The following is a 24,105-nucleotide window of genomic DNA, read 5'->3' as shown; positions in this document are numbered from 1 at the left end:
ATGATTTTTTATCAAAATACAAATGGCCGCATTCGAGTGAGTTGAAAGTGAGCCTAGTTTAAGTGGTGGTCGGGTTTTCGGATGATTTGCAAGACGCTGTCTTTATGATGGGTGTCAGCTGTTTTAACATAAGCAAAGTCATTTATGCCTTTCTTCAGAAGAGTCTTGATCATTTCAGTGCAGATAGTATCGATGACTACATCTTCAACGACGTAATAGCCCCCTGGCTTTATCCATTCATAGGCCACCGAAATCAAGTTGTTCTGGCCTTCCACACTGTGAAGCGAATCGTCAACTAGAATGTCCAGCTTGCTCCCTATTTTCACTATCATCTCGTTGAGAGTTTTGTTTTTAAGGATGTCGACATAAAAACTCTTGATTCGTTCCTCTTCAAAAAGAACGTCTGGGTCAATATCGGCCGCATAGATCTGGGATTTGGGGAAATAATCCCTCCAAGCACGTTGTGAAGCACCGATGGTGAACTTTGACGACATGGTGAAGGTAAACTGGAGACTCTGTGATCCAATCCCGATTTCAAGCACTTCCATTTCCTCGTGTCGTATATCTCGAAATATGAAGTCATAAACGTCCGCATATTTATGTAGTTCACATTTGTCCGATCCGTTAAACAACCGACAAAGTTTTCCATCATTGGGCCTCCCTTGCCGAGTGTACTCGTTCATTTTTGCACAGAATCCTGGGTGTCCAATACAAAAAAGCTCCTCTTTTTGCAAATCGGAACATTGTACATGGTTCAAATATTCTGCCGTGTTGTGATCTCCTTGCCACAGTGTTTTTGTCCTGAAACGATGGCAAAACTTTCATCGACATTTTTTTGCCAATTTTCATTAATAGAAAATCAATCTTTAAAAAAAAATCAGCCCGGTTTGCCCTCAATATACCGACAATGGAACTCATACAATTCCGTGATTTAAGAAAAAGTATAGTCAGTTTACAGTCTGTAAATTTCCATAAGAAAAGGATTTGTATGACTACCATTTTTGTTACCCGGATGTATAGTTGAAGCCAAATTGTTTTTGCAATAATTTTGTCTTTGGAGTCTTCATCGGGTACAAAAAATAAAGTCACTCAACAATAATTGGATGCTTTTTGCTTCTGTTTTTTTTGTGAGTTCAAATGCGGTAGATTTGGTTCACAGGCGTCAAAAACAATCAAAACTTTTTCTCAACCGACTCACTTTCGTTAAAGAAAATGATCTTGCCAAACGCAATACTTTCTGCGCCAGATTTTGTTTTAGTAACTGAAATACACTTTATATCAGAATTAGTACCGAAAATGTTACCCAATTTTTGCTTGATTACTTGGGAATGTTTGAGGGCTGGCTAGTATTAGTTGTTGAGGCTAAAGTCGGGCGGTGGGTTGGGGGGGGGGAGCATGGGAGACCTCATGTATTAAGATACTCTACAGATTTTCGGTCTCCCATGCTATGTATTAACATTGGGTATAGAGTCTACGATGTATTAAGATAGGGAGTAAAAATGGAAAGGTTTCATGGTTTGTGTGATGGTAAGAGAATGGTAAGAAAAACGATTTTTTTTGGATTGTGTGTGGAAATGTTTTGTTTTTTCGCAGAAAACTCGGCGCGCTTTATCTAATTGTTGAATATTATTAGTTGTTTACTTGTAGATTGTGGAATTAAGGTATTAAGTATTTTGGTACATTGTAAGCCAACAATGTTTAGAGTTTCAAAAGATGGGATTTATTACCAAAAAAATAGAAAAAAATTTCGAAGAAACTTCAAAAAACGATAAATTTGGGTGTATTTCAACCTATTTTTTATTTTATTAGATAATCTTACTTTTTGAAACAGTGCTCTATCTACCTGAAACTATGCTCAAACCTACTGCAACTTCGAAAAAATTGAAGTTCTCGGAAAAAACTGCAAAAAAATCAAAATTTTTGGAAAAAACTGCAAAAATTTTAGTTTTGGGGAAAGAATTGCAGAAAAATCGGGTATTGGTTAAAATTTTTGTCGTCATCTAAAGGTTAAAATACATACGTGTAAAGTTTAAAATTAGTTTCAAGTTGTATTTTAATTGGAATCATGTTGAGACGATGATACAAAACATTGAATAAAATTCGGGATTTTTCCACAGTTTTCTCTCAAAATACTGAAATATGATCAAATTTACCCTAATTTGAGCTCAAAAGCAGGTTATATATAGTTCTGAATACCAGAGCGGTAACTCATAAAAGCTTCAAACCTACAGAAACGTCAAAAAAATCAAAAATTTTTTTGAAAAATTGCAGAAAATGCAGACTTTCATCCAATTGAAAAAATACTTTTGTGCAAACTTTGAAACTAAGATTAATTCTTTTTTTAATTGGCATCATATAGTGAAAATCATACAAAATTTTGAAAAAAATTATGGATTTTTCCCCAATGTTTTCTCAAAATATCGAAATAGTATGAAGTCTACCCTAGTTTGAGCTAAAACGCGGTTAAAATAAAGCTCTGAAAAATAAAAGGAAAAGCTCACATTAGCTGAATCAAAATTGAAACTTCCGATTTCTCGCCAAAATAGTAGAATAAGTGTTAGTTTTTGAGAAAATAAAGCATAAATTAATTAAATCTATCCAAAAGTTTCCATTTTTTTTTATTTTTGTAATTAACTGGTTGTTGGTCAAGTTCAGGGAGAATTTATTTAAGAAATTCAAATCAAATGATCAATTGGAGCAATATTCTTGAAATTTCTAGATCAAACTACATGATTCAACTGCTCCTCAGTTTTTTTTCAATGATTTACTCAACTCTGTACAAAAATTACAACTTCTGAGAAACGTTTCACCTTAATAATAATAAATTTCAGATCCATGATGAAAAATTAACAGTTAACTGCTAAAATTGACTAAAAATGAGGTAAATTTTTATTAAAAAGTATTTTAGATATTGGATGTAATTCAACAAAATCTTCGTCGTAACTGATGATTATCTCTCTATTGCTTCTACAACATAATTTTCAGACTTTTTCCGTAGAAATGTTCCATCTTTTAAAAATGTTCTTACTTTCTGCTTAATGCGTTGTTTTTGCCACAGAACTCACTTTGCAAGAAAATTTAGTCAAAAGTGGTGAAAAAAGGAGGACAAGAGTATCAATTGAACGAACAATTTGCTGACAGAGATGAAACTAGAACTGATTACGTCTAACTATTAATAGAATATTTGTACATGTTTTTCTTTTGTTTCCCTTGTTCAAATGCTACAAAAACCATTTATGCAAAAATACAATTTTTGGTATCATTAATTATCAATTTTATTGCAAAATAGTTATGAATTCGCTTTTTACTTACGATTTTTTTGGAAGTTTTCTCAAAAATGACTAAGTGAGAGAAAATCGGTGCTAGTTAAAGCATTCAAAAGCACATGTAAAAATTGAGAATGTAAAAATGTATTTTTTTTATGTTTTATTTCATATAATTAATATCTGGTTTTGCTAAAGTATTAGTTTGCTTAGAAACTTTCAGCATGCGCTATTTTATTTTCTCTAAAATCTTTCTGCGTCAATTTTTTGTTTTTATTCAAAATAAGGAAATGTAGATTTTGAAAGCAAATTTTTTGTTTATGCTTCAAGTAAGGTCTCCAATAAATGTCGGAATTGGATTTAATTTACAAAAATTATCCTCAAAAAATCTAAAATTTCATAAAAATTTACTATATGAAAAGAAAAGTTCCAATAAATTACATATAAATTTGAATCTTTGAGACTTTTTGGTTGGAAATTTTCTCAAAATAAAATTTATAAGCTACCTTTAGTAAAATGATTTCATAACTCCTAATGAACCAAACTGAGTTTCTGTTTCAAAATAGAATTTTTTCAGTTTCTGCTTCATCTACTATGTTCCAATTTAATCCAAATTGAACAAAACTTCACCTGAGAAATGAATTTTAGATAGAAAAATGTATCATTTCAACGAACGTTCAACTCGAAGCAAAGTTAATAACACAAATCCTTTGCTGAAAATCTTCAAATTGTTTTCTCGATCTGATAACTGTATGATGCTGTTTCAAATCTGATTTTTATATTGATGTAAAAGTTTGGTCGAGAAAGATGTATTTTATTATCTTGAATTTTTCATTCATTAGCAAAACTATGCTTTTGTCTTTTCTCGATCAGTTATCAATTCTTTTTTTTAAAAACGCCAAAAAAACAAAAAAAACAATAGAAAACTATAGTTCTTAATAACTCAACCTTTTTTATCTGCTTAAAAATAGTATACTCTATGAACACTTTTTTAAGCACTAAACAAGGAAAATTTTAAGAACGTAATTAGGCAAAGTTGAACTCGATTGTAGCTAGTTTTATCATCAGTCAGAACTTTTGAATAAAAACATAACGACAGGTCAAAAACAGTGATGAAAAAAATGTATTATTCTAGCTCGATTATTTCAATATTATGACAATTGTATAGACTTTTCAGATTCAGTAAAAATTTTTAATCATAGTATTTTCTATGTCTATAAAGAGAAGATAATAATTTTGTCTTCTCTTGGAGTGTGTTTGGAGACTGCTGAGCATCTTTCCCGTATTTAACAAAAAGTTGACAAGCAGAATGCTTTTTCTTGAAATGACTGGTGAGTTCCCTGCTGCTATATGTCTAAAAGTTACAGTTCGAACACTTCAAAACACCACAGGTTAAACATCGTCTTGATGCGTGTGAGCGAGTGTATTTCTGCCACATTCAAGAATTGCAATTCTTTCGTTTCTATTCAGTGACGGTATCTCAATAAGTAAAGATTGAGGTTGAGAATAAATGGGAGATTTAGAATGTCCCATAATTTTTAGTAAAAACAGACATCAGTAAACAAAAAAGTTTGGTGTATTTCAGCCCATTTATTATTTTATTAGATAACCTTATTTTTTGAAACAGTGTTTTTTCTACCTGAAACTATACTCAAACTTACTGCAACTTCGAAAAATTTCAAGTTTTTGGAAAAAACGGCAAAAAAGTTAAAATTTTTGGAGAAAACTGCAAAAATTTTAGTTTTTTGGAAGGAATTGTAAAAATCTCGGGTATTGGTTAAAGTTTTTATCGTCATCTAAAGGTAAAAAACACATACGTGTAGAGTTTAAAAACAGCTTCATGTTGTATTTTAATTGGAATCATGTTGAAGCGATGATACAAAATTTTGAATAAAAATCTGGATTTTTCCACTGTTTTCTCTCAAAATAGTGAAATATGATCAAATTTACCCTAATTTGAGTTCAGAAGCAGGTTATATATTTTCTGAATACCTGAGCGGTAGCTCATAAAGGCTTCAAAACTTCCGAAACTTCGAAAAAAAATCAAATTTTTGGAAAAAAATGCAAAATCTCAAGATTTTGGCTAATTTTTTTTACTCTCACCTAGTTGAAAAAATACTTTTGTGCAGGTTTTAAAACTAAGCTCAATTTGTATTTTATTTGGAAAAAGTAAAGTATAAACTAATTAAATCTATCCAAAATTTACCATTTTTAAACTTTTGTTTCTGTAATTAACTGGTTGTTTGTCCAGTTCAGGGAGAATTTACCTATGAATCTCAAATCCAATGAACAATAAGAGCAATATTCTTTGAAATTTCCAGATCAAACTACATGATTCAACTCTTCCTCAGTTTTTTCTCAAGGATTTACACAATTTCGTACAAAAATTACAACGTCTGAGAGAAGTTTCACGTTAATAATTAAAAATTTTCCAGAACCAAGATGAAAAAGTTAACTGCTAAAATTGACTGAAACTACTGTAAGTCTTTCTTAAAGTACATTAGATATTGGATGTAATTCAGCAAAATCTTCTTCATAACTGATGATTATCTCTCTATTGCTCCTCAACAAAATTTTCAGATTTTTCCGTTGAAATGTTCTGTGTTTTGAAAATGTTATTAGTTTCTGCCTAATACGTTGTTTTTGCCATAGAACTCATTTTGCAAGAAAATTCAGTCAGAAAGGGTGAAAATAGGAGGAAAAGAGTACGAACGATTTGCTGACAGAGATGAAACTAGAACTGATTACGTCTAAAAATTTCTAGGTTATTTGTACATGTTTTCCTTTAGTTTCCCTTGTTCAATTGCTACAAAAAACCATTAAGCATAAGTACAACTTTTGGGATCATTAGATATCACTTTTCTTGCAAAATAGTTATTAGATCACTTTTCATTCTTGATTTTTGTCGGAATTTTTCTCAAAAATGTCTGAGTGAGAAAAAATTGGTGCTAGTTAGAGCATTCAAAAGCACATGTAAAATATGAAAAATTAAAGGTATATTTTAACGTTAAGATTTTTTAAAAAATTGAGGGCAGCTCTGTTGGCTATGATATGAAAACCTTCGGATGTAGAAACACGCAAGAGAATCTAGCTCCTAACTTCTGCATCATCAAAAATTTTCTAAAAGAACGCTTCTTAAGGAAACCTATTTAGAAAAAGAAATCAAAGAGCAAACTGTAACAATTGAACATTTTTGCGAAACTTATTAAGCAAAAAGCTCTATAGTTCTACCTAATTTTCTAATTGAAAAAAAATGAAGCTAATCAGAACAAAATCTATACTGTGTGTCTAACTGAAATTTTTTTTCATGTTAAATTTCATATAATTAACATCCGGTATTGCTATAGTATTAGTGTGCTTGGAAACTTTCAGCATGCCTATGTTATTTTCTCCAAAATCTTTCTGCGTCAATTTTTTGTTTTTATTCAAAATAAGGAAATGCAGATCTTGAAAGCAAATTTTTCTTTTATGCTACAAGTAAAATCATCCAAAAGATTTCGGAATTGTGTTTAATTCACAAAACGTATCCTCAAAACATCTGAATTTTTATATAAAATTATTAAATGTTAACAAAAGTTCCAATAAATTACATATAAATATGAATTTTTGAGACTTTTTGGTTGGAATTTTTCTCAAGATATAATTTATAAGCCACACTTTAGTAAAATTATTTCAAAGCTCCTAATGAATCAAACTGAGTTCTATTTCAAATAAGAATTTTTTCAGTTTCTGCTTCATCTATTATATTCCAACTTAATCCAAATTGAACAAAATTTCACAAATTGAATTTTAGATGGAAAAATGTATCATTTCAACGAACGTTCAATGATGCGAAGCAAAGTTAATACCACAAATCCTTTGCTAAAAATCTTCAAAATATTTCCTCAACTTGATAACTGTATAATGCTGTTTCATTTCTGAATTTTATGTTGAAGTAAAAATTTGATTGAGAAAGATGTGAATTATTATCTTGAAATTTTTATTGGTAAGCAAAAAAGTTAATTTTTTATCTTTTCTAGGTCAGTTATCAAATGTTTTTCTGAAATCTTAAAAAAAAAACAGTGCGAAACCATAATTCTTAAAAAATCAACCCCCAATATCTGCTTGAAAACGCTCTACCCTATGAAAAATTTTACAAGCACTAAGCAACAAAAAACTTTAAAAAAGTAACTAGGTAAAACCTTTCAATTAGTCAATTTTTTAACTAAATATCTAGTTTTTTACAGTTCTTAAACTCTTAAACACTCATTAGCGTATGTTTTTTACTTTTCGACAAGTTTATTACATCAAAATCTCCGCAAGCTTGCAACCAATGGAGCTTTTAATGTAGATTGAAGATTTTTGGATCAATTTCTATTGAAAGCTCACGACAATTGGAACTCGATTGTTGCTGGTTTTGTCATCAATCAGAATTTTTGAAAAATAAAATGACAGATCAAGAATTGTGATAAAAAAAACTGTATTTTTCCTTCTAGTTTTTTCAAATTTATGACAATTACTTAGACTTTTCACTTTCAGTGAAAATTATTATTCATAGTAATTTCTATGTTTATGAAAAAAGATATTGTTTTTACTTTCTCTTGGAGTGTGTTTTGAGACTGCTGATCTTTTTTTTCCATATTTAACAAAAATTTTGACAAGAAGAACTCTTCTTCCTGATATGAATAGTGAATTCCTTGCTGCTATATGTATAAAAGTTACGGTTCGAACACTTCAAAACACCACAGCTTATACGATGTCTTGATGCGTTAAAGCTAGTGTATTCTCTGCCACAATCAAGACATGCATCTCTTCCGTTTCTAATCAGTCACATAGTTTTTGAATGTCAAATAATTTTTGATAAGAAGAGTTGAATAGCCTCAAAAAGGAATTCAATTAAATTAAAACAGTTATATAAAATTTTAAACTAATTGTTTTTAACGTTAAGGAAAATCAGAATGTTTATTATCCCATTTGGCCATGCTGAACTAAAAATCATCAAATCTAACAATAGAATTTTCAAAAGTTTTGATATCAACCAATCCGAATCGAGCATCACTTTTAAAGAAACTTTTACCTTTTTCGTTATAAACCAATCAGAATCGAGCATTATTTTTTAGGACAATTTAACTTTTTTGATATCAACCAATCAGAATCAAGTTTATACTCAAAATTGAATTTTCAACAGATTTGATATCAACAAATCAGATGTAAAAAATATCCACAGATTTTAAAATTTTTTTTAGATCAGAACAAAGCTAGGTTCATGAAACTTCCCAATTGACATTTTTTTTGAATTTTTTCAATACAACTAACATATACCTTTGACAACAAAGTGAGATAAATGAGATTTCTAGTCTGTTTTAATTTAGTCTTTCGATACTCAAATCAACTTTTGAAAATTCGATCAAAACTTTTTGATTGGTTCTACTTCTTACCAGTCATTAAAAATTTACAAAATAAACATTTTTATTGTTTTCTTTTTAGTATTTTGTGATATAAACAACTAGAAATCTATTAATTTTGGATTATCAATTATAAGTTATTCTGATAAATCTTATAAGTTATTCTGTTTTTGGATTTGTATCAGATTCAAAATGGTAATCAAAACGATGTTCCTTATCTTCAATTGTTGTTTCATAGGCTCTTCCGTTGTTTCTTACTGATCGACCACTCAACCTGAATTAACACTTCTAAAACGCTTGTAGTAGTTAAAACTTAAAATCTGATGAATGTCCATTTCAATCATCGAAAACGCTTTTGATTGAAAATAACAAAGAAACTTGAAAAAAAAAACTCGAAATGTATTAATTTTAAACTTCATTTTGTAAAAACAATCAACAGAAAAAGTTTTTCTCCTCTTTTGAGTCTAATTTGATTTTAGAAAATTTATGTAGCCAATCAACACCTCAAATTGTGGCAAAAAAAACTAAAAACAACCAATGGAACACAGAAATTTGAGAAAACATTGATAAGGTTTTCAAGTAAAGATACATTCTTGTTTGTATTTTGGTCAAATACGACAAATTTTTTTTAATTTAGATAAAAACAGAAATTAAATTAATTGTTCTGTTTTTTTTATACAAATACTGGGAAAATAACTGATAATTGGCTAATGTTTTAATTGCTCTGTATTTTTTATACAAATACTGGGAAAATAACTGATAATTGGCTAATGTCTTAATTAAATTTTGGTTAAAATATATGTTTTTCCTGACTTTTCCTCAGATATCCTAGCTCTAAAGGTACACTTCAGTGAGACGAAAAAGTTTTACGAAAACGAGTTTTAACGAGTTTTATGAAAAATTCATAGTAACCCAAGATTAATGTGTCTCTACCCACAATTTTTGTTGTTCTTTCGAGAATTTTGAGTTCTTTTTGGTTTTAATCGGAGCATCTTTTAGCCAAACTTTGAAGAGATTAGATGATTATTTTTACATATATTAAGAAATTGACTGTCATTTCATTTTGTACAAAGACAGATTTTAATAAATTGTCTTCAAATGTCAGCCTCTCGGATCAGCTTTTTCAAATACTTTATATCATTGATAGTTGAATAGTTGTTATAGGAAACTTGTCACAAGTTTTTTCAGCAACTAAATTTGTAATTTTTAACACGCGTGCAAAAATTAATTCAGAGTTTCTTCGCAAGATGCAATTTTGATTATGTTTTTCCAACGAGTTTGCAAATATTTAATTAGGTTTTTTTTACCAGATGCAAGAGTGTGCAAAAGAAGGAGTGTGCAAAAATTTTATGAAATATTTGTGTAAGATGGCAGTTTTATCGTGGTTTTTTAGGGAAAAAAAAGCAAAAATTGAACTTAATTTTTCTTATGCATATGCGAAAACGCAAAAATTTATTGTAAAAAAAATTGTCAATTTATTGCTGAAATTATATCCTTTTTGATGACTTTGAGGGATATTCCCTTTCACAATACATTGTTTTTCTGCTACTTTTGATCAACATACATACAGAAAATGGATTTTTCAATTATCAAATTTAGAACAAAGAAATCCAAAAATGTAAATTTTCAACAGTCCAAAAAATCTTGTTGCAATTTTCATTAAAATGCGAGAAAAAATAATAAAAATTTTCTTAAAGAGCGATTTTTTCTGATTTTTTAGACATGTGCGCTAAAAATGGTGTAAAATTTTTCGCATGGTGCTAAAATTATGGATAAGTTTTTAACGCGTTTGCAAAAATTGTATTGATTTTTTTACCTTATGTGCAAAAAAGTTGTGAAATTTTTTACATGATGTTGAAATTGATTTAATCATCTTTCATCTTTGCAACTAAATTTTCATCTTTGCAACTAAATTTCGTAAAAGTATTTACCAACTACCAACTGCAAAACTAGTTGGATTTTTAATCCGTTGCATTTTTTAGCGAACTTTTCAAGACTTCTTACCTTATCTCTTTTGTGCTATCTCTCAAAAATAAAATTACTAGATGCAAAAAAAAAAAATTAAAAAACACAAGAGAACAACCAAGTTGTTTACAAATCTTCGAGCAGCTGAGTTCTCAAAATTTTGCAAAATCTCACTGCAGCGTAAAGCTGGTCTTGCCTCCATCGCCGTTGCTTGACTTGGTGGTTCGCTGACTGGAGTCCTTGGCTCAGAGAACCCCTCATCCTCTTTTATGGTAATTGGGTTCTCCACTGATCCTTATTCTTCTCTAGGAAAGAGGAAATCGTCGACTGGTTGACCCACATATCTAGGGGTGTCGTGGTAGTTCAATCCCACATGCTCAGACACTTCTTCCATCATTTGCATTGTTCCAAGTTGGTTCTCCGTGATGGGTAATTGTGTCATCTGATGTTCACTAAAAACTCTTCGCATCACTTCCACTTTGTGACAGACTTGGATTGCGATGTCCATTTTTGCCAGAAAAACTCCAGAGACAGTTTCTCGCCCTATGGAGTTGTACTAGATCAGGCGAAAATTCAACATAAGGTTTCTGTTTTGGACTGAGAATATCATTTTGAGCGAAAAGTTGAGTGAAAGACACAGAGTAAAAAGAACGATTCTTTTACAGTTGAGACGGAGGTCGTTGACGTTAGTTAGGTTGAAATTAAATTGAATAGGGCTGAAAGAGGAGGTAGTTGACGGTAGTTTGCTTGAAAAAAAATTGATTTATGGTTAAGAGAGGGGGCACCTTCAACTCGAATGTGTGGGTTTAACCAAAAAGAAAAGATTTTCCATATTTGGTCTCTTGTTGTCTCCAATCAAATTTCAACTTCCTTTTATGAAGTTTTTTTATAAAAGTCGTGTCCAATCACAAACAGGTTCCTTTATCTTAGATTGTCGTATCCATTAAAGAACAATTTCACCTTCGAAGAACTTAAATTTTCCAAATAAGTAAAAATATACACAAACAAGATTCGCAAAACTGAATGAACAAAAGTTGTTTGCTGTAAAAACATGAAAAATTGCCGCTATAGGTAACAAAACGAAGCAAACGAAGCAAGTCCTTTGATTTTGATGTAGAGGTGATAGTTGGCAATTGATGAATTTTTCACAGTAAATCTCTGGAAATCTTATTCCAAAGCTTATCATGCAAGATTTTGAACTTTGAAAATCTTTAAAGAAATGAAGAATGAAAGAACTTTACTGGGGAGTTTTTACAAATTTGAGAATTCGTTAGGGAATAAAAAGAGTCTGTTGTTTTTTATCGTACTCTTTTTTGGTTAACTTCAATTTTTCCAAAATAACTAAAGTTTCTTTTCTAGTCACTTGTAACTCAGCAGTAAGTTTAAAGCTTTGATACTCAATACTGGGTTCAAAAGTAAACTCTTTGATTGGGTAGGTTTCTCTAAATAAACCTTTGTTAGTCGCAGAATTTTACTTTGGACAACGAAAACGTCCAAAAAATTGTGGAAAAATTAAGAATCTACATACAGTTCATAAATAAGGAAATCACATGGAATATTTTTTTTTCTTGTAGAGTAACTCAAAGAAATTCAAATGTTTCTTTTGTTTAACATTTTTTTAAATTATGATTGTTCCCATCCAAAGTTAAGTCCAGAAACTGCTGAATTCTGATAAGTTGATGTCAGAAAAAATAATAATTTTTTAAAATAATGCTCGATTCTGATTGGTTGATATCAAAGCTTTTGAAAACTCCATGGTTAGGTTGGATGCTTTTTGTTTCAGCTAGGCCAAATGGAACGATATATATTCTGAGTTTCTTTAACGTTAAAAACAATTGGTTAAGAGTTTTACCTAACTGTTTTAACCTAATTTTTGTTCGTTTTTTGAGGATTTCTTACTAAAAATTATGGGACAATCTAAATCTCTCATTTATTCTCAAACTCTTTCCTTACTTATTGAGATACCGTCACTGAATAGAAACGAAAGAATTGCATGTCTTGAATAAGGCAGAGAATACACTCGCTTACACGCGTCAAGACCTTGTATAAACTGTGGTGTTTTGAAGTGTTCGAACTGTATTTTTTATACATATAGCAGTGAGGAGCTCACCAGTCATATCAAGAAGAAGCATTCTTTTTGTAATTTTTTTTGTTAAATATGAAAAAGATGCTCAGCAGTCTCAAAACACACTCCAAGAGAAGGTGAAATTAATATCTTTTTTATAAACACAGAAATTACTATGAAATTTTTTTTTACTGAATCTGAAAAAAGTATACAATTGTCATAAAATTGAAAAAATCGAGTAAGAGTAATACAGTTTTTTCATCACTATTCTTGATCTGTCATTTATTTTTTTTATTCAAAGATTCTGACTGATGATAAAACTAACTACAATCGAGTTCAAATTTGCCTATTTACCTTCTTAAAGTTTTCCTTGTTTAGTGCTTAAAAAAGTGTTCATAGAATATAGTATTTTTAAGCAGATAATAAGGGTTGAGCTATTCAAAAATTATAGTTTTATTTTGTTTTTTTGGCGATGTTGTAAAAAAAATTGGTAACTGATCGAGAAAAGACAAAATATATGTTTTTGCTAACGAATGAAAATTTCAAGATAATAATTTACATCTTTCTCGACCAAACTTTAACTTCAATATAAAAATTCAGAGTTGAAATAGCATCATACAGTTATCAGGTTGACAGAATAATTTGAAGATTTGCAGCAAAGTATTTGTGGTATTATTTTGCTTCCAGTTATTGAACGTTTGTTGAAATGATACACTCTTCCATGTAAAATTCAATTTTCAGGTGAAATTTTGTTCAATTTGGATTAGGTTGGAACATAGTAGATGAAACAGAAATTGAAAATTTCTAACTTGAAACAGAAACTCAGTTTGGTTCATTAGGAGTTATGAAATAATTTTACTAAAGTGTAGCTTATAAGTTATATCATGAGATAGTATCCAACATAAAAGTCTCAAAGGTTTATATTTATATGTAATTTTTGGAAATTTATATGAAATTTCAAATGTTTTGAGGATAATTTTTGTGAATTAAACCCAATATCGACATTTTTTGGAATATTTTACTTGAAGCATTAAATGAAAATTTGCTTTCAAGATCTAAATTCCTTTTTTTGAATAAAAACACAAAATTGACGCAGAAAGATTTTAGAGAAAATAAAATAGCGCATGCTGAAAGTTTCTAAGCAAACTGATACTTTAGCAAAACCAGATATTAATTATATGAAATAAAACATAAAAAAAATACATTTTTACATTCTCAATTTTTACATGTGCTTTTGAATGCTTTAACTAGCACCGATTTTCTCTCACTTAGTCATTTTTGAGAAAACTTCCAAAAAAATCGTAAGTAAAAAGCGAATTCATAACTATTTTGCAATAAAATTGATAATTAATGATACCAAAAATTGTATTTTTGCATAAATGGTTTTTGTAGCATTTGAACAAGGGAAACAAAAGAAAAACATGTACAAATATTCTATTAATAGTTAGACGTAATCAGTTCTAGTTTCATCTCTGTCAGCAAATTGTTCGTTCAATTGATACTCTTGTCCTCCTTTTTTCACCACTTTTGACTAAATTTTCTTGCAAAGTGAGTTCTGTGGCAAAAACAACGCATTAAGCAGAAAGTAAGAACATTTTTAAAAGATGGAACATTTCTACGGAAAAAGTCTGAAAATTATGTTGTAGAAGCAATAGAGAGATAATCATCAGTTACGACGAAGATTTTGTTGAATTACATCCAATATCTAAAATACTTTTTAATAAAAATTTACCTCATTTTTAGTCAATTTTAGCAGTTAACTGTTAATTTTTCATCATGGATCTGAAATTTATTATTATTAAGGTGAAACGTTTCTCAGACGTTGTAATTTTTGTACGAAATTGTGTAAATCCTTGAGAAAAAACTGAGGAAGAGTTGAATCATGTAGTTTGATCTGGAAATTTCAAAGAATATTGCTCTTATTGTTCATTGGATTTGAGATTCATAGGTAAATTCTCCCTGAACTGGACAAACAACCAGTTAATTACAGAAACAAAAGTTTAAAAATGGTAAATTTTGGATAGATTTAATTAGTTTATACTTTACTTTTTCCAAATAAAATACAAATTGAGCTTAGTTTTAAAACCTGCACAAAAGTATTTTTTCAACTAGGTGAGAGTAAAAAAAAATTAGCCAAAATCTTGAGATTTTGCATTTTTTTCCAAAAATTTGATTTTTTTTCGAAGTTTCGGAAGTTTTGAAGCCTTTATGAGCTACCGCTCAGATATTCAGAAAATATATAACCTGCTTCTGAACTCAAATTAGGGTAAATTTGATCATATTTCAGTATTTTGAGAGAAAATTGTGGAGATATCCATATTTTTATTCAAAAATTTTTATCATTGTCTCAATATGATTCCAATTACAATACAATGTGGGTCTAATTTTAAATTCTACACCTAAATAATTTTACATTTAGATGGGGACAAAGTTAACCAATATCTGCGATTTCTGCAAATCCTTCCGAAAGTTAAAATTTTTGCAGTTTTTTCTGAAAAATTTTGAACTTTTTGCAGTTTTTTCCAAGATAGCCTAGCTTCAGCATAGTTTAAGGTAGATAGAGCACTGTTTCAAAAAGTAGGATTGTCTAGTAAAATAATAAATAGGTTGAAATACACCAAACTTTATTGTTTTTTGATGTTTGTTTAAAAAATTTTCAGTTTTTTTGGTAAAAAATTTCAGTTTTTGAAACTCTAACCATTGACTTACCATGTACCAAAAAACATAATACTTTAATTCCACAATCTAAACGTAATTAACCAGTGATATCCAACAATTAGATAACGCGCGCCGAGTTTTCTGCGAAAAAACTATACATCTCCACACAAAATCCAGAAGAAAAAAAATTCGTTTTTCTTACCATTCTTTTACCATCACACAAACCATGAAACCTTACCATCTCTATTCCCTATCTTAATACATACATTTTAAATTAAAAAACAGACAATTACGTTTTCAATCACGCAGTTTGCCAAGGTGGGGGCTGGCAAGGACGTTTTGAAAAATGGGCAAAACTTCCAATTAGCGCACTGGGATCTAGAAGGAGATAGCTAAGTTGATCTAAAAAAAAGTAACACATAAAGCTTCCACGCTACACGGCTCAATTTTGCTGTGCAAACAGATAGATGATAAAACAGTTTTTATTGTTATTGTTAATAAATAGATCTGAAATAATCGAGGGCTATATGACCATACCATTTAAGAAATTGGGTCAACAGGAATTTCAATAAACGGGAAAACGTGATATTATTTGAAACATCCGGAAGAAACGTACGAGACGACATCAAATAAGTTTATAAAAAAAACGATCGCTCGCATACTCCGAACTCGTCTGCATACGTTCAGCACAAGTGTTCGAAGGACGATGCACGTTATTCAGTTTTGCTACTTGTAAAATGTATATTATCTCATATCAAAAAAGATAATTCAACCTGTAATTGCAAAATCAGGTACCACAAAAATCAGGTATCACCTCATCGGACTGTGTTTAGACTGTTTTCCAAACAAATTTTAGTGTTAAAAGCTATATTTGGCACTTACGTGGCAAGAAAATTTTTTATTTTTAAAAACTATTGTTGATAAAAAATAGGACAAAAATCGCAATGGTTTTTAACTTTTTTTCCATTTTTATTTGCCATTTTTTTTAAAGAGAACTATTGTCAATTATGTCTTATTGACTCACTTTTTAGGCGCGTGTATAGTTTGATCATCACACTACAAAAAACGACACTAATTGGAAGAACTTAATGATTTGAAGAACTTTTATTTGTAGTTTTTATGAATATGGTCGGAATATTCTGTGTTCTTCGCACAGCAACGGGCTATCTTTGTTCTTATTTTTGCCGTTTTTAAATCAAAATTTTTTAAAATTTAAAGATTTCGTGTTTTATTCAAAATGCGTGACGAATTGCCATTTTTAAAATTTTGAGGCATCTCTCAAATTTGATTTGAGATTCTGGACATCATCTCTGCAATCAGGGGCAGATCTAGGATTTTCTTGAGAGGGGCGGGATTTTTAAAAACAAATTGAAAATGTGGTCGATCTTTTTTCTTTTTAGGTCGACCAAACTGATTTTCTTAGCATTCACGAATCCCTAAAAATACCTCATTTTGACCAAACTTTCTCACCAAAATTTTGAAACAACATGCCAAAAAGGGCGTTTTTAGGAGTTTTTGGAACATTTTGACAAAAAAACGCGTTTTTTTCGGCGCGCAGTCCCCCCTCAAAAATTAGTGTTAATTGGCGCCTAAGGCGCTTAAGGCGCCTTTAGAAAAATTTCAGGTTACCTCACCAAAGATAGATATCTCAAAGTGGTACAAAAGACGGGCACCTTTTGGGTCGGCAGGGGGTCGTATCCCTGAGGGATTTGAAGGAAGCATCCAACGCCCCACCTAAATCCTCTACTGTCTGCAATTCTTACTTATACTGATCGAAAATTGACTTTAAAGAGTTCATTTTCTGTTTCATTCATTCGAGGGGTACCATTTTTCTTTAGGTGCTAAAATACTTGTACATTCGTCTCAGTCGAAAAGTTGGGACAACTGAAAGTGCCCGTCTCACATATTGCATCGGTTGATGTATTTTTTTATTTTTTTTTTTCTGATTGTTGAGTTAATATCAACTGTCAAGTTAGATCGAACAGATCTATCAAGTTAAAGTCGAGAAATTTACCTCAAATCTACCAATTCTTGTTCGATTTAGAAACGAAAACAAGACGGCTCGTATCTAAGCAAAGCCTTGAATGTTCTGACTGCTTTTTAATGTCTATGGATTAGTGTTCGCTTTACAAAAATTGTAAATTTTCAAAAAAAAGCAAATGAAAAAAATAAAAAATGAAATCGTCAAAAAAGGCTACTTATAAATTTTTTTCCTGGAAAGAAAGTACACCCGAACACAAGCATTCCATCAATTTTTTCGAAAGTTGAAGCCAAAACTATTATATAAAAAAAAGTTTGATGAAAGTATTTTGACCGTTCTCTTCAGGGGTGGGTTTAGAGGGGGGCGGGGGGGGGGTGGACGCTTCCCCTCTCAGGGATTCGACCCCCTGCCGACCCAAAGGGTCCTCCCTTTGATACTTTTTCAGAAATCCATTTTTGGCCGACCGACCCTAAAATTTTTCTAAAGGCGCCTTAGGCGCCAATATATACTAACTTTGAGGGGGAGCGCGCGCCAAAAAACGCGACTTTTTTGTCAAAATTTTTCAAAAAGTGCCCAAAAAACGGGCAAAACAGTGCTTTGGGAGAGCAAAACAGTGCTTTGGGAGAGCTCGAAAAATCAATTTGGTTGACCTAAAAAAAAGATCGTCAAAATTTTGGAAAATTTTTTTAAAATCTGTCCCCCCCCCCCCCACCCCCCTAGAGAAAATCTTAGATCCGCCCCTGGTTCTCTTACAGTCATCTTTTAGAAATCATTTTTTGTTGAAAATACAATTTTAATAATCTAATCCAAATGAGCTGCAGATATTTTCCGTAATGAGAGTTAGACGAACATTGAGCACTCAAAAACAGTAAAAAGCTTTTTGACGTTTCAATTCACAGAATATATATTTTTATTTAGCTAGAATAATGTAAAAATAAATTGACTGATAATTACTTTCCTTGCTTTTATAAATAAATAAATGAAAATTGTGCTAGGTTCTTTTTAAAATAAACTAAACTAAGTTTTTTGAACTACAGCATAAACAAGGGCTCCATAACATTTATTTTTTTAGTTGTCAGCTTTTTAAGGGTAGCTGATTACTTGCAAGTAGCACAAAATGTTCCGATCACTGTTAATTTTGCAAAAAAAATCTGTAGTTTTTTTGATGAAGTGTATTTTTTCGAAGGATAGTAATAGGCTTTTTTATAAATGAACCTTTAATTGTAAAAAAAAAATTGAACATACAAAAATTGCTTGTCAAGAAAGTTCAAACTCAATTTTATCCGCTCTTGTGCAGCTAAGTCTGAATTGCAAAAATTTCAAATCATGTTTTTTTCTGACACCGAGACACATTTTTTCGTTTGTTTTCAAATCAAATCATGACTTCAAAGTGTTTGAATATTATATGATACAGCACCCAATAAACTCCGAGTGTTTTGAGGTACGCGGCTGAATTTGAATGAGTTAAAACGGAGTGCTGCTCCTTTCCAGCATTGCCGGGAGAGAGAGCAGAAAAAACCTGAAATCTATCGAAACTAGCTAACCACGCAGGCATTTACGCCTATGATCCTGACTCCAAATCTTAAGTTTGAAGCATTGTGTTATTATCACAAAAAGAAGGCGAATAAAATTAATGTTTACTTTTTTCCCATATTTGAAAGTGGACTCTGCTCCCGGTGGCCAAATCCATCGTCTAAACTTGAAAGTGGATTCTGCTCACGCTGGACCAATCCCTTATCCAACCTTGAAAGTGAAAACGTAAGACGGACCACATCGGGATTCGCCTGTAGATAGACCAAGAGTTTCGAGGCAATCAGGATTGCAATCACAACCAGGACGATATAAGTGACTCGATCTGAAAAAAAAGTTTCTGAAAAAAAGACTCAGAGAATTAACTACATTTTTGTCTTTTCCGATTCTTTTAGGCTGGTTTTCGTTTGAAATTTTAGTAACCTTTTTTCCCTAACATCTGAAGTGTTTTTAAAATGTCGATAAAAATTTGACAACCTTTAAAACTAATTCATTTTTTTATTTGCTGCTTGTATACTGAGTTTGTAATCAAACTAGCTCATTTTGTGGGAACGTGTGAGGGGAGGGGGGGGGGGGGCTGGTATTCAAAGCTTATTTCTGCGAAGAATTATTTTAGCAATCCGAATTTGTGAAAATGCTATAAAGAGAAATTGTTTAAGAATATCAGTAAGTTGAGTTGTGCTAACTTTGTTGCAAACTTTTCAAACCTGTCTGATAAGACTTTATACATTTTATAATTCGCAAGAAGTCAATATAAAGGCTTTTAGAGCAACAAAAGTCCAGAAACAATTTTAGTTCTTTAAAAGATCGCAATTACCGAAGTGTTCTCAAAATGAAAATGAGAGGAAAATGTAAAAATGTGTTCTCAAAGTTGAGGAAATTGAAGCATATGAGCTCCGACATTTACGGATGGAAAAAGTATTTCTTGAAAATGATGACAAAGATCAAAGTTTTGATGAGCTACTTGCATTAAAAAGTAACTCGACGCCGAGCCGGAACAACTGTTCGCTAAATTAGATGCCACCTGCGCCAAAAGTCGGGCGGCATTTTAGTCAAGCTTAGTTTACACTCGGGTCACGGATAACTTCACTGACTCTTCTTCATCTTGAAGTCCATTTTTTTTATATATAAATAATTTGCTTTGGAATGTGTGCTTTTTAGAGAAAACAATTTAATTTCTCATTCCAGAGATTTTTTCACAGAGGCATTTTCTAGAAATAATTACAATTAATCATTGGAAGGTCTGCTGCAGTACAGTTAATGTTTGTGTGCTCCAAAAGAAATTATTTCTACGCTGAAAATATACAGCAATAATTATTTCAAAGGCCCTGGTTCTTTTTCCGTTTCCCATCCAAAATTACAGAAAATAAGATGGTCAGAAAGGATTTCTAGGGCAATCTGCTTTTAAGATGCCCGCAATGAGGTTCCATGGATAATAATCGATTATAACCAATTTTCGTGGTCAAAAAACTTTGTTTTCATAATCGATTAGTTACAGTTTAGGACCACATAATCGATTAAATCCATTATTAACCATTGTTTTTACAAAAATCGAATCGATTATAATCCATTTGAAGTCCATCCATTATAATTGATTATTAACCATGAAACCCATTGCCTAAATGCAGCAAAAGTTTGTAGACTTGTTCTTAGAATGCAGTTTTTTTTGCAAAATCGAAATCTTTTCATTAAGTTTTTTTGAATTATATTCAGAAAAAGTTAAAGGAAGGACAAAAAAAAGTCACATTGTTGAATGGGTCATTATGAAAAAAAAATGAATACGTGGTACCAAATAGGCATAAAAAGAATTAATTTGCCAACGTTTTCTAAGAGAAAGTTAGTGTTGTTGAATTAAAACGCATGTTTTTCGAGGCATATATACACTCTAAAATGTACGCGCACAAATCAGGGATAGATGCAGAAGGGTAAGGAGGGGGGGGGGGGTGGGTGAAAGGGGTGCGACTTAGTAGTTTGTTATCCAGACCATCTAAACGGTTTATTTGGTCTCGAAGGTCATATTTGTAATGATGAAAACGGACTCTGCGGGGGCATGCTGAATTGCATTTCATAAATCTTCTGCCAGGGGCGAATCTGATTTTGGGAGCGATCCCAGAACACTACAAAAAACCCTATTTTGACAAAAAAAAATTTGCGTAGCAAGCAATTTTTTCAAAAAAAAACAGGTTAAAAAAAACGTTTTTGGACGCTTTTTGGAAAATTTTGACCAATTTTTGGAGCGCTCTCCCATTCAAAACTTGTAAGGTTTCCGGTGGACATCCATACAAGAAAAATGCCAATCATACAACTTCATATATGGAGTTTATGTACAAAAAAATGCTTATCATATTATTTTATTGGCAGTTTTTTTACGGAAGCTCACTTAAATTGGTTTAAAACTCAAACAAAACAAGTTGGTGCCAGCTTTGGTTACAAAAAAGCAGTTTGGCATTAAAAAAGTGCTTATCTTACAATTTCATAGCATGGATACAGTGCTTATCATACAGTTTCACATGGCAAAAATCTTGTTATTGTATTTTAAAAGGATGCAAAAAATGCTCATTATAAAATTTCATAACATGGAAAAAATGCTTGAAGTGCTATTTTCACACTATAATTTTTCGGTCAATGAAATAGTAGGATAAGCATTTTTTTCTATGTATAAAAATGAATGAAAAGCATTTTTTTGTCAATCCTAGTTGGCGCCGAAGAAAAATTCAGAATATTTAAGGGATGGTCAGCGAAAATGATAAAATGATATCAAAGGGTAATACTCTGGTTGGTGTGGGGTCAAATCCTGAAAGGAAGAGCGTCCGCCCCACCACAACCCCCTTTTTGACTTGTTTTTAAACATAATATCCACGAAAAATGACAATTGTAATTTTTACAGAAAATTTAGGTACAAGTGTGATAAAGGGATCCCGGTTAAAACCAAGTGTGGGAGAGAGTCCCAAATAAAAAACAATTTTCGGCAAATACGGCAAAATAATAACTCAAAATGCGCCCGTCAGTCGTTTTAACACTTTTCTCAAAGGTAACTAATCTGCCTCATTCGCGAAAATTCTTTGAGACTTTAATTGACATCATCGAAACATTAAATTGTTAGTTTATTGGGATCCCTCTATCACACTTACAATAAGGTCAAAAGTCGACAGCTTTTAATTCATACGGGTCAAAAGTTAGACAAACTCAAATTTACCAATCAGAATTGGGAACAGAAAGAAAACTCAGGAAAAAACTACTAATTTTTTATTTCTTAAGTTTGCATCTTTTTCTCAACTTTGATTATTTAATGTAGTATTTGTCTACTTTTCAATATCGACGTGTCAATTTAACGACTTGTCAACTTTTTGCTACGTAACCATCACATATGTACCAAAAATCACATAAAATGACACACGTATTTTCATATAATAATCACATACAATGACAATTGTAACTTGCACATAAAAATCACTGAATTTGACAAACGTAATTTTAACATAAAAAACTTGTAAGTTGGCGAACGTAATTTTCATATAAAAATCACATAAAATGACAAATGTGTGTTTCACATAAGAATCACATAAAATGACAAATTTAAATTTCACATTAAAGTCAGATAAAATGACCAACGTAATTTTAACATAAATAGCACGTAGGATCCCTCACTCATTAAAAAAGGAAAATAATCAATTTTATTATAATTTTAATCGTACTTTTGCAAAATTATAATTAATTATAAGCGCCAATTTTAGATGTTTAAACGATTTATACGGTCATTTTATGTGACTTTTGGTGACTTTTTAATTAATTTTTTAATAAACATTTATGGTGACTTTTTAATAAATTATAATCAATTATAATTGATTATAATTTTTCCGAAATTCTCCTATAATCTCTTGTAAACTGGTATAAATTATTATAATATATTTTAATCCTTTTTCTATCAAATTTTTATTTCACAAGAAAAATCAATCATAATGGATTATAATTTAGCTATTCTGCTAAAAACAGTAAAAAATCAATTACAAGTGAGAGGGTTCACCTAAACCCTATCAAGGTTCCATTGATTTCAAGATTCCCCAAGGCATTTAAAAGACAGTTTTTTGGTCAAATTTTAAGCGCCGCAGCCAAAACTTTGAAAAAAACGGGCCAAAAAAGGCAATTTTTGGCTATTTTTGGAAAAGTTTGACCAAAAAATTGCTTTTTTTCCGGCGCGCAGCCCCCGCAAAATTATTATTCATTGGCACCGTCAAAAAACTTTAGGGCAAACTGTATGGGGACCTAAAATAGTGGGGGGCTCAAAATAGTGGGGAAGGATCCAAAAAGTCTACCCATTGCCCCCCCCCCCCCTCCCCCAGTATTTCGAGATCCTTTTTGAGGTCCCCCTTCCTATATCCGCTGATCGCTACAAGTACAAAATTACAGTTTCTTTTAGTTCGGTAACCAACTGAAAAGCACACAAAACAAATAAAACTGAAACGAAATGAAGCGATGACAAATTTGGTGCATAAAAATGGATTATAATCCATTTTAATGGATTATAACTCAATAAAATTTGAGAAAAAAAACTTTCGTAAAATTATCGATTATAACGATTTGTGTTCGAAAAAAAGTAATATTATAATCCATTTTTAATCGATTACGATCAATTCTTTTTGAAATTTGTGGAGACTGTTTATAAAAATCCATTATAATCTATTATTTTCTCTTTTTACTGAGTGCGGGATGACAAACGTAATTTTCACATTTAAAGTCACATAAAATGACAAAACCCTGTTTTCACATAAAAATCAAATAATATGACAAACATAATTTTCATATAAAAAACCCAAAAACTGACAAAAGTTTTTTCACATAAAAATCACATAAAATGATGAACGTAAATTTCACATGAAAATCACATCAAATGAAAAACGTAATTTTTTGTGTGTAGCTGGAAATTGTTTACTAAAAAAATCCGTGGATGGAAATTGCAGCCCCGTTTTTTATAGAGATTTTATCGATTTTACCTTATAAAAACAAAAAAAAATCTCAACACAAAAACTCATGTTTATTTGTGGAACCTTTGTTAAGAAACTGAGTCTAGATTCTAGACTCAAGACGACATTATATATCAAAAATACAATTGCTATATACGTGGTCATTAAACTTGAAGAATCTCATCCTACCTGTGGCTCTGTTCATATTTATGCAGTCTGTCAATGCGTGCTGTTCTCTTGAATTATTTGTTGAGTTATTTGGACCTTAAGACAAAGAAAAGTAAAACAGTGAATGTAT

General features: G+C 31.0%; 1 protein-coding gene across 1 annotated transcript; it reads right to left on the bottom strand.

The window, feature by feature from the left end:
* Nucleotides 1-24,105, bottom strand: LOC134840355 (uncharacterized). Its single transcript, XM_063856121.1, has 3 exons — nt 23,997-24,105; nt 18,958-19,171; nt 1-801 (listed from the first exon to the last, which is right to left on the bottom strand). Exons 1-3 carry the CDS (start codon nt 24,010-24,012, stop codon nt 54-56), a joined length of 978 nt encoding a protein of 325 aa, XP_063712191.1. The 5' UTR covers nt 24,013-24,105; the 3' UTR covers nt 1-53.

The sequence above is a fragment of the Symsagittifera roscoffensis genome, chromosome 2 (assembly GCF_963678635.1).
Source record: "Symsagittifera roscoffensis chromosome 2, txSymRosc1.1, whole genome shotgun sequence".
NCBI classification, from domain to species: Eukaryota; Metazoa; Xenacoelomorpha; order Acoela; family Convolutidae; genus Symsagittifera; species Symsagittifera roscoffensis.
This window is presented reverse-complemented; position numbering and strand designations above follow the sequence as displayed.

What these genes read in the sequence shown, in the direction of transcription:
- LOC134840355 (XM_063856121.1), bottom strand. An exon ending in CTTTCAAATATGGGAAAAAA is followed by an intron (nt 802 to 18,957) that starts GTAAACATTAAT and finishes CCATCGTTTCAG; the next exon opens with GACAAAAACACTGTGGCAAG.